We start from the raw sequence: 11,239 nt of genomic DNA on the forward strand, positions 1-11,239 counted from the left end.
AAAAAAAAAGAACAAAATTAAATAAAACAAATGGATATATTTCACTATAGAATGCTGCCATTGACCAATCAGAAACAAAGTGATACAAATTAGAGCTGGGTATTGACACAGATTTTACAATTCCGATTCACAAGCTCAATTTGATATTGATTCATTTTGTTATATATCAGGAGTTTTTTTTTTTTATAACTTTCTAGTGATAAAATTATGCTTCTACTCCTTCATTGATGAAATTTAAATGGTGACTCCTAACACCACAGATTTATTCAAACGTGCATTAAGACATCACTAATAGATAAAAATGTAATGAATATGTAATATAATGCACTATATATGCTCCACCCTATTATCTACAACATATCTTATGCTCATTCTGCTAGCTTTTCTTTCACCATTACCATTAAAAAATACTCCTTTTTTTATACTGTAGTGAATATCTGGTTAGAAATTCAATTGTCTTTACCTGCAGTAGATCCATTTACAGGCTGCACTCATAATAAAGATCTGCTTCATCATCACTGACAAACAATATGACATTTCTGAGTTTTGTTTCCTTAAATGGATTGTAGGTAAATATCCACCTCATCCAGCACTCTTTTTGTCTTATTGTCTTATCCAGCACTCTCTTCTGTCTTATAAAGTAATCTGTTACTGTTTCAATGTGAGAAACCACTGGAAACAATTCAGCGTGTACGTGAACTGTCCAAATGAACCAAACTGCATCACAAACAATTCCAGACCTTTTTGGAAACCCATTTCACTAATTAGATCAGAAACAAGTGATTCATCTGTGAATGTGGCATCATTTGATTCTTAATGCCTGATAGAAAACACATAGCATGATTGCTAAAATATTGTGATTTTACTCTTTAAATTCTGTGATCAAATTGTAGTTATTACGATTATTAGATGGGAGACATGCTACAAAAAAAACATTAGTGATGTTTGTTCATGCATCAGCAGAATTGATCTTGGAATTTAAGAATGATATCAGTCCACGAAAGTCAAAGTAATCACAAGTGTTGTCAACCCAGCCCTAATAAATACAGTATATTGATAAAATATCTCACTTGAACTATTGCTGCAGCACACAGGGTGAATCAGACCTGAGGCCTCCACGTCCCAAACTCTCTTGTCCCGAGCGTGGACAGGAGAGGCAAAAGATCCAGCTGGAGCCTCAGTACTGTAAAGAGATGGTACTGAGCCACGTGGCCTTGGAGAAGAGCCGTCGTGCTCTATCGCTGCCTTTGACTCCTCGGCCAATGCTGCAGCAGTTCACTCCACAGAAACAAGTCCCAGACCTGGACTCACTTCGCCTCCTAGAGCACAAGGAGGATGACACGGACAGCGCCAGCGACCTGTCCGACTCTGAGAGGCTCCCTGTGCTGCCTTCCCCCTGCACTCCTCCTCAGCTCAACCTCCGAGCTGAGGTCATCAACTCCATGGACCTGCATCCTCACATACCTGGACCCAGGACGGTGGAGAACAATGAAGTCAGCTATAGCTACCCAGACTTCCTGCCTCCTCCGTTCAATACCTGGAGTCTGAGGCAGCTCGCCATCTTCCTCAACACTGAGGGTAAGCGGGCTCCCCGGCCCAAACCTGTAGGGCAGCTAGAGAAGTATTTAGAGCACCTCCTTCAACTTGAGTGGCACCAGATCCAAACCATACAGTCTGAGAGCGGACGGCACATAGTTCCCATCATCCAAACAAGAGGTCACGCCGCAAGTGTCCTAGTGAACGGCAACCGGCCTAGGCCTCATACTGCTCCTCCGACACGCCTAAGCTCCCCGAAAAGCTTTCGGCAGGGTCAACGGGCCTTCTTCTCTTCAATGGCCAGCCCATCATCCACCCAGCTTTCTCGTCCCGTCTGCCCTTACTGCCACATCCGCTATCCGCTCTGCAACGGCACCTGCTCTTTGTACGCCTACCAGCGGCATTCCCGTCTCAGCCCCCTGCTAGAGCGCAAAGCTCCCCCTGCCAACACCCAAAAGAGGAGCAGCAGCGAAAGCAGGGCTTCCACCTCCGAAAACCGCACCACTTCGAAAAACCAGCAACCGGTCAGTCCTCAGGCGGCAAAGGCTCACCAGAAGCACATGCAGTCTGCGGGAAACGTGCGCAGGGCGTCCCATGAACTTAACGCAAATGGCAAATCCCATTCTTCGGTCAGGAAAGGAAAGACTGCGAGGTCAAACGAGGTAGACAAACAGAAAGATCCACCTGGAGCAAAATGTGGAGGGGTTGATAGGCGGGATCCTGTCGGTATGAAACGCGAAGGTGGTGGTCCAGGGAAAAAAATGGTTAAGGATGGTCCGAGAGCCGAAACTGGTGAAGTACGATTAAGATCTGGCACTAAAAGAACGGTCACCGATGGCTGCGATGCAAAAGTGACGTCAGCTACCAAGACTACTGGCAAAGTGAAAAATGCTCAATATGCCAAGTAGTTAGTGCACCTTTCACGCAATTTTCAGTTGCCTCAAAAACATTTCCATTTTGCATACTGTAAAGAAGAGCTAATTAAAACATAATATTATCCTTAACTGTAGTTGTTTGTGAAAAGGATACAAGTGCCGTCACATTGGCAAAATTTTGGCGACATTTCGAGGGGGAAAAAATAGGTTTATTGTTAATAACTCACACAGAAGTCACTTTCAGCTTTTTGTCGGTCAACACAGACCAACTTGAAATGTGCACAGGATCGCATGGATTCTGATTAAAACGCTTGGATTTTGCCTATGAAAATTTGCCGGACAACTGCAAATGTGACCACACTTTCAAAAAAAACGTATCCGTCTCTTTAGAAATCATGCCTTTTCATCGTCATTGTTTCATTAGAACTTTAAAGTGCATTTCTTGAATAAGATATATTTATTTTATCTGCCTAAGTACACAAAAGCAGGTTATCTTTACATACTGTACGCACAAATCCTCTATGAAATGAAATAAATGTACTTAAATCTAGTGTGCACATATCTCTTATTTGACGGAGGTATGGCTGAGAATGTCAGCGTGTGGCTTTGTCTAGTAAGCACTATTGGTCAAAGAATGTATATTTTTTGAGATGAATAATGAATGTTTTGTAATGACTGTGTATTTTTGTAAAGTGCTATTTACAAGGACTTATTTTCTTGTTATTTATTAAACCAACGAGTTGACATGTATTAAGTTAAATAAGAATGTTTTATCTTTGAATGTTTTGGAACTCATTACTTAGGTTTTCAGTGAGTTAGATGTAGTTGAATTGTGAATTGTTAGGATTGCTTATGGTGGTTTTGTGGTGTGTTGCTGGAGAAGGACCTGAGCTGTAAACTGTTAAGATATCAGGGGTGGGAGGAAAAATCGATCCATCGATGCATCGCGATTCTCTCTCCAACGATTCTGAGAATTTCAGAATTGATTCTGAGCTTAGTTTTTAACCAGATGCGCGATGACACCGAGTTTGCTTTAGAAACACCCGTATTTTCAAAATGGTTTTATGACGCAAAATTAATGTAAACAGCCAGTTATGTCTTAAGGTATTAAACGGACAGGACAAACCACATTATTTCTTATATTTCAGAGATCCGTGCGTGAATGCAGCTTAATAGATCTCCCGCTGTCTATGATGTCATAGTAAAAAAACAACAACAGTAAAGATGAAGAAAAATCACTCACAGTTCTTGAATGGAAAACGTTCAGATAATCTTAAATACTTAAAGCACTCTTTGTTTGTAATATGTTTCTATGCTCCTCTTTATTATTTGCTACTTGCTTGTAAGTTTTGAAGTTATATTAGTATAAAATTCTTAACATACAACTTTTAATTATTTTTTTCAATTTGTAATTATTTAAAAAAGTACTTAATTACTTATGTAAGGATATGTAAATGTAAGGATTTTAAGATTCTCAAGTCGGTAAACTAATTAATTAATAAGGGAGGAAAAAAGTAGATCAAGAATCGTTCTGGAATCGGATCGTGACTCCCAGAATCGGATCCGGATCGTGAGGTGACTAAAGATTCCCACCCCTATAAGATATTATGGTCAAGGTTATCTATGTTTGTTTACTTATTGAGAACCTTTCAGGTGATTACATTGTACTTCATGTCTGTAAATATAGCATGTTTTGTTTATTTTTACAGGAACAATGATGGTAGTGGTTTTATATGTACTGTAATGCATTGTCAAGGCACTTGAATATGACTTGAAAGCTGGTACAGGTTGAGGCCATACAGTACATGGTACCACATTTTCATACTTGATGTACTGTATGTAGCACCATTTCATCTTGTATGTTATGTACTGTGTCAAGTTCCCTTATCAGGCAAAAACACACAAAAATCTACTTTTGTCCTATCATTGTCAGATTGTGCTTTTATTTTGCTGGGAGTTTTTGGTAGAGTTGAATGCAGCTATTTTTACGAGATACAAAATAAAGAGTTTTCATTACATCATCAAAGCCTCCGTCTACAGTATTTATTTTAATGTGGAAATTGATACCGTCATTATGTTCTCATTAAACCAGAACAAGCACAGACAGTGTCATTTTCAGGTTGTGAATGAAAATTTTCAGCGACTTTGCTATGCCTTCTGGGTATTTAAATGCTCCTATTTACAATCATCTGAATCCTTAGGTGCATATTATAACAATTGTGGGTATTTGTGTGATTGTCATGAATAGTTTGTCACACTAATTTGATGTCATTTGCATGTTGTCATGTCCTCTTCTGTCCTGGGAAAGGCTTTAAAAGCTGTTGAAGCTGTTTCTGGCGATCATTCACGCAGCCTGTGTAATACAAAGCAAACAAAAACCATTTGTATTGGGAGATGATAGTAAATGCTGCTATAATATGTAATGTTATAGGTGTTGCATTATTATTAAAAAAATACATTTTGTTTTATCTTTTATACATTTTAATTTGTATATTTACTTCAAGGAATAGTTCACCTAAAAATACAAATTTGCTTAAAATTTACTCACCCTCGGGTCATCCAAAATGTAGATTTGTTTCATCATCTGACAGATTTGGAGTATTTTAGCATTACATCACTTGCTCACCAATGGATCCTCTGCAGTGAATGGGTGCCGTCAGAATGAGAGTCTAAACGGCTGATAAAAACATCACAGTAATTCACAACATGAATCCAGTCCATCAATTAGCATTTTGTAAAGTGAAAAGCTTCATCTTTGTAAGAAACAAATGCATCATGAAGAGGTAATAAACTTTTTTAAATACAAGTCCTCTATCCATAATACTGCTTTCTCCAATAAAAAAGTTGTCTCATCTGAATCAGGAAGTGACGGTTTAATATTAAAATGTCTTATTGATGAATTTGTTTATTACAAACAAGCAGCTTTTCACTTCACAAGAAGTTAATTGATGGACTGGAGTCATGTGGATTATTGTGATGTTTTTATCAGCTGTTTGGACTCTCATTCTGACGGCACCCATTCACTGCTGAGGATCCATTGCTGAGCAAGTGATGCAATGCTAAATTGCTCCAAATATGTTATGATCATACAGTTTTTGGAAGTTTTGATGACAGAAATTTCTAGACTTTTTAAAGCCCTATTTGGTACTTTATTTTTTAGAAGTATCATGCATGCACTGTGAATTAATATATTTTTTGTTTAACTGTGTGACATTCAAAAAATGTCTAAGAGTGTACAAAAACTACTAAGCTCAACTAAGCACAGAAACAGGCTCACTGAGTGTACTACAGGCCAAGATCTCCATTGAGGCAATGTAAGACACTGACCGAGATGTGTATTTGCCACGAGGCAAGAACTACCCAGAGTCTCTAGTCCGACATCCGTGTAGACAGGTCCATCGTTCCACATTAGGTCAAATCCGCCAACCCTCTTCTCCTTGCCTGTCAGACTAAGTGGAAAAGCATGTTTTGGACAACAATGTCAACATACACAATCCTCCACACTCTTCTTTCATGTAATTTTATACTATTTTGTCAAACCGTACCGGCCTTCCATGTCTACAATGTGCAAGGTGTCCTCCAGCAGTCTGTATTTTAGCTCATAGTCCTCCTGACTGCTGGCTGTGAGGGAGGGTGAAGCGTTCACTTCAATTAGCCACCTGCATAACGGCAAACTGTGCTGTCATTTTTTTAAGCCATGCAATCCCCACATTCATTCAGTTCTGCTAAGTATCCTGTCAAACTAAGCAATCAGAAATAAAGCACTCTTACGGCTTTAAATCCTGGTCCAGTAGTATGTCATATCCGTACAACTCAAAACAGTGTTTGTCATTGATGATGGTCTTCTGAACACTAAGCAGGCTGCGAATAAATATGTTGTCAATTTCTTTAAATAGAGTCTGCACTGTCTCGAAACCATGCTTAGCGGTCAGGTACTGCCGTAGCTGCTGCATCTGCCACTTACAACCCTGAGAGAGAGCGAAAGATAGATTACTGCTTTTTAATAAAACATATCTTCATGAACATAATAGTACAGTATGTCCAGTTACTTCCAACATACCTTCTCAGGATCATAATCAGGAGATGTTTTTTGCACTGCAACATTAGTGAGATGAACGTCTGTGTATTTCAAGGTTAAAGGGGACAAACAAGTGAATTCCTGTACTATGGGGCGTAATATAAAATTGGGGGTGTGTGTATTTCAGAAATGTATGCAAAAGGATACACTGATCGTCTATGCTGCTAAGAGAGAACCTGGTGTTGGAAAATCGAGCAAAACCATCACGATACAGCCAGGCCTTCAATGGAATATACTGCGAAAAACAAAAATATGCTTTTTGTGTTGCCTGCACAGCTTTACAACATTCAAAACATGAAAATGCAACAGTGATGTGAAGTGTGAAACAACCACAACAACAAAAATGCTGTGTGTAATACTGTGTAGCACCACTGTTGATGCAAAAGAAATCTCTAATTTCAGTAATCAATAGACAAAACCACAATACAACAAGTAACAGTTGTTATGAAAATGCATTATTAATAAACTTAAGTTTATTTAAAGGGATATAAGATAGCTATTCGGTTCTGTGTGAGCAACATTAAACTACTATATGACTTGCATTTATTTTCTTGTACTATTATAACATTAACAATACAGTCAACTATAGGAATTATTCAACAGAAATATTACAAAATAACTGCTTTATACTGCTGATGCCATTTTCATTTCGAGTGTTTATTCATGATGTTGAACAATCAGGTGGTACAAGTCAGAGCAAAGAGTAAATTCATAGTTTATTAATGTTGTAACTCAATTGAAATCTCATAATTGCACTAATTCTGACATGGTGTAAATGCACCATAATTTCTGTGAAATTGCAAAATTAATGGCTTTTTTCAAGTTTCCTACTGCAGCTGGAGAAAGTACTTGAAAAACAGCATTGGATATTCATGAAAAAAAAATTCATTAAAAAATAGCTCACTTACTGATGTGACAAGAACATAGACTCTCAAGTCAAATTTTCTCCCTGGTGATAGATATAACATATACATGTTACACACACACACACACACATATATAAAACATGTGATACGTTCAGTAATAATAATAAAAGATGAGCTAAATCAAATAAGTATTGAAGCTATTATATGTTTTATTATATGTATTATATACAGGTGCATCTCAATAAATTAGAATGTTGTGGAAAAGTTCATTTATTTCAGTAATTCAACTCAAATTGTGAAACTCGTGTATTAAATAAATTCAATGCACACAGACTGAAGTAGTTTAAGTCTTTGGTTCTTTTAATTGTGATGATTTTGGCTCACATTTAACAAAAACCCACCAATTCACAACAAATTAGAATACTTCATAAGAAAAATACCAATAAAAAAAACATTTTTAGTGAAATGTTGGCCAAAAGTTGGTTAAATGACCATGGTGTTGGTGTGCTTGACTGGGTGAGAAATGAGAAACAAGAGACCAAAAAATGCAGATGAGCTGAAGGCCACTGTCAAAGAAACCTGGGCTTCCATACCACCTCAGCAGTGCCACAAACTGATCACCTCCATGCCAATGCCATGCCAGTAATTAAAGCAAAAGGAGCCCCTACCAAGTATTTAGTACATGTACAGTAAATGAACATACTTTCCAGAAGGCCAACAATTCACTAATTCACTAAAAATGTTTTTTATATTGGTCTTATGAAGTATTCTAATTTGTTGAGATAGTGAATTGGTGGGTTTTTGTTAAATGTGAGCCAAAATCATACAATTAAAAGAACCAAAGGCTTAAACTACTTCAGTCTGTGTGCATTGAATTTATTTAATACACGAGTTTCACAATTTGAGTTGAATTACTGAAATAAATGAACTTTTCCACGACATTCTAATTTATTGAGATGCACCTGTATTATGGGTACATACCAGCTATGAGGTAGGGATTCTCAATGTAGCGCTGAGCGACATAGCTCTCAACTTGAGCCTCCTCTTTCTGTTCTTCAGAGCGGGACCCATCCTAAAACCAACAACAGCATCAGTGCACAACATAAAACTTGGGATGACGATAGTAAATAATCACAGAACTTACATTCCTGTCAGAGTCAGTGTGTCAAATGTGTATTACCTTCTTCCAATCAATGATATCTTTGAGTTTTCGAAACAGAAAAATTCCTTTCCCCTGTGATCGTGCCACCTGTGTTCGGAAAGTTTGGTAATAACGGATGACCTGTTGATGATCAGTTTGGCAGTATTGTACACAGTGCACTGCTATAAACACTCACAGGCTTCATGATCCAGGTGCTCCCGGGGCTTCTCTTAAACTCTTCTACAAAGATGTGATACTCACTGGGCAGCACAAACGTACAGGGGAAAAAGTCGCATTTGGACGCCTCTAAACGCCCAGCCTCCCGCTCTAAAGTTTTTCTATATCTCTTCAGGTTTTTTACCATCAGGTTCTTACGGGTCAGCTGAAAAATACAAACAATTCATGCCTGTTTTCTGTACACATTCATTCAGTCGTAATCTGTAATAATCTGCATATAAATTGTATAATACAGACCTCGTAGTGGTTGCGGAAGTGACATATCCGCACATGTTCCTCCATGTACGAGTGATCAAAGTTCTCTCTTAGCCACCCAACATCACACCAGTTAAAGTCCCAATCGCCATCACTGCATGGAGAGACATGAATGCATGATGCAAGCATGAAACACAGGGACACACAACGGAGAAGCACAGCACTTACTCTTTCACCTCTACCCAGCCTGGTCTCTGGTTTAGGACGTCCTGTATAGTGTTGGTCAGGCCACATCTGTACCGTATACAGCTCCTTCCCTCGCTGAGATGAAAATGAACCACACTGGATTGTTAAACTACCTTTTATCCTTTATACATACATACAGACAACAGTTTAAAGTTTAAACTTTAGAGAAACTGTAAAATGATTTTAAAAATGCAGTTACTACACCATTCAAGTTTGGGGTCTGTAAGATTTTTTAATGAATTTGAAAAAGATCTCTTATGCTTACAAAGTCGGCACTTATTTAATCAAAATACAGGAAAACATTTTAAAATATCTGTTTCCTGTTTTATTGTAAAATATTTATTTCTGAAAGCTGAATTTTCAGCATGATTCCACCAGTCTTCAGTGTCACATGATCCTTCAGAAATCATTCTAATATGCTGATTTGATTTGCTGCTCAAGAAACTTTTAACAGAAAACATTACACCATTTCTAGAAACCGTGGGATAATTTATTTGAAATTTAAAAAAAAAATTTGTAACATTATAATCGTCTATACTGTCATTTTTGTCATCAGTTTGGTGCATCATAGCTGAATAATAGTGATAATGTCTTTAATAGATAAAATAACATTTTACAGGCCCCAAATTGTAGGATGAATGTATTAAACAAACGCTAACAGACTTACCCTTCCTTCTTCTTCTGTGAACTGTAGGCCCCTTTTGGTCCAGCTGTCTGCTGTTTTAAGGTAAGTTTGTTACACCAAACCGGAAACATAATATCATGTAATTCAGTTGTAAATACGTTTGTTTTAAAAGTCACCCTCTTACCTTATTCTTAGACATATCAGAAACTAACCGCCTGTTAACAGCTGGACACTAGCAGCGTGAGACTAGAGAACTGTAGTCTATATGTTGTCATAGCAACCACCGAGCGGACCAATCGCTTCGCTGCATTTCGTAACGACGTGTAGCGAGCAGAAACAGAGCTCTGTTCCCAACACTCTCTAGTCTCAGATATGTCTCTGCTACACATTCACACATATTATGAATCTTGAATTTGCTTCTATTGGAGAAACAATATATTATATATTATTATATTATAATATATTATTCCCGAATATATATTGTTTAGTATGTTAAATGATGTTTTTTTTGTTGTTGTAAAAATTAATCTTTACCTTTTTCTTATCAACCGCATGTTTCAATTCCTAAATAAATAAATTAATAAATAAACTCTGCTCTCAGGCACCACGTATAATATACAGATGATTTATTATTATTATTATTTCCTGTTAAATCATTGACTATAAAAGAACAATACATAGACGCAGAAGACAGCGGAATGGAGGTTGAAATAACACTCACGATGGTGGAAATGCTTGTTGTTTACTGTAGAGCTCCTTGGCGTAAACGGCATGAATGTACACTAGGTGGCAGCATAATTTAAATAAAATGATCCCCAAGGAAACAAAAGGTGCATCTTCACTTGCTGCACAGAAGCATGAAGCTTATTACACAAAAATGTGCCCAAACCAACGTAATCTGTCAACGTACGCTTTTTAACCAGCGTGTTTTCACATATCTGACACATATAAACATGTCAAGAAGAATGAAGGCAGCGGTTAAATTATCTGTCAGTTGTTATCAATCTTTTTTACTCAAAATCCCTCAGTTTTTCTACAACAGATTTAATTGATCGTTTTTTAAATATTTATATATTAAAATACTAAGTATAACTTACTTTAAATAGTTTTAAACCGTCTTTCACACAACTTGAAAGTCGCTGAGGCCCCCTTGTGGTCCTCGATCCCTGCACAAGATCCTAAATCGTCAATATTTTTTTATTTAAATGATAATTCAACAGAGATTCATATAGGCTACCAGAACACTGCTAGTGTTCATGCCGGTAACACATAATCACATTTTTTACATAAAAAGGTGTTAAGATCTTTCAGTGTTATTGTAATATAATTGAGATGCTATTAGTTTTTATTAATATTTTGAATTAGATTGTAATTTTGTAGTTTGCATTTTCATTTTAGTTTAATTTTAGTAATTATGTTGTGTCTTTGTCATTTCTTATA

At 37.2% G+C, this 11,239-nt stretch overlaps 2 protein-coding genes across 5 annotated transcripts in view; one reads left to right on the forward strand and one right to left on the reverse strand.

The window, feature by feature from the left end:
- LOC107722732 (uncharacterized) overlaps nucleotides 1-3,377 on the forward strand; it is a 4,700-nt gene extending 1,323 nt beyond the window's left edge. The window contains exon 5 of the mRNA XM_016531206.1: nucleotides 1,088-3,377. Within this exon, the coding sequence (XP_016386692.1) occupies nucleotides 1,088-2,444 (1,357 nt within the window). The 3' untranslated portion in view covers nucleotides 2,445-3,377. The remainder of the gene's footprint in view (nucleotides 1-1,087) is intronic.
- Nucleotides 3,378-3,989: 612 nt separating this feature from the next.
- Nucleotides 3,990-10,108, reverse strand: LOC107722777 (tubulin tyrosine ligase-like family, member 9). 4 transcript variants are annotated; one of them, XM_016531260.1, is made up of 13 exons: nucleotides 9,842-10,108; nucleotides 9,157-9,249; nucleotides 8,971-9,082; nucleotides 8,693-8,878; nucleotides 8,536-8,604; nucleotides 8,337-8,427; nucleotides 7,398-7,438; nucleotides 6,637-6,724; nucleotides 6,472-6,530; nucleotides 6,183-6,379; nucleotides 5,957-6,070; nucleotides 5,772-5,860; nucleotides 3,990-4,764 (listed from the first exon to the last, which is right to left on the reverse strand). In XM_016531260.1, exons 1-13 carry the CDS (start codon nucleotides 9,928-9,930, stop codon nucleotides 4,694-4,696), a joined length of 1,299 nt encoding a protein of 432 aa, XP_016386746.1. In that variant the 5' UTR covers nucleotides 9,931-10,108; the 3' UTR covers nucleotides 3,990-4,693. The 4 variants fall into 4 exon arrangements, 3 of the variants coding, with proteins under 3 accessions (XP_016386746.1, XP_016386740.1, XP_016386754.1); XM_016531254.1 differs by having other exon boundaries at nucleotides 5,739-5,860; XR_001637840.1 differs by having other exon boundaries at nucleotides 4,701-4,764; nucleotides 5,772-5,852.
- Between the last annotated feature and the right edge of the window lie 1,131 nt (nucleotides 10,109-11,239).

The sequence above is a fragment of the Sinocyclocheilus rhinocerous genome, unplaced genomic scaffold (genome assembly GCF_001515625.1).
Source record: "Sinocyclocheilus rhinocerous isolate Xijiao unplaced genomic scaffold, SAMN03320098_v1.1 scaffold162, whole genome shotgun sequence".
Classification (NCBI taxonomy): domain Eukaryota; kingdom Metazoa; phylum Chordata; class Actinopteri; order Cypriniformes; family Cyprinidae; genus Sinocyclocheilus; species Sinocyclocheilus rhinocerous.

What these genes read in the sequence shown, in the direction of transcription:
- LOC107722777 (XM_016531254.1), bottom strand. Translation starts at nt 9,930, where the DNA reads ATGTTTCCGGTTTGGTGTAACAAACTTACCTTAAAACAGCAGACAGCT. An exon ending in GAATCCCTACCTCATAGCTG is followed by an intron (nt 7,439 to 8,336) that starts GTATGTACCCAT and finishes ATCTATCACCAG; the next exon opens with GGAGAAAATTTGACTTGAGA. An exon ending in CTGATTATGATCCTGAGAAG is followed by an intron (nt 6,380 to 6,471) that starts GTATGTTGGAAG and finishes GCTCTCTCTCAG; the next exon opens with GGTTGTAAGTGGCAGATGCA.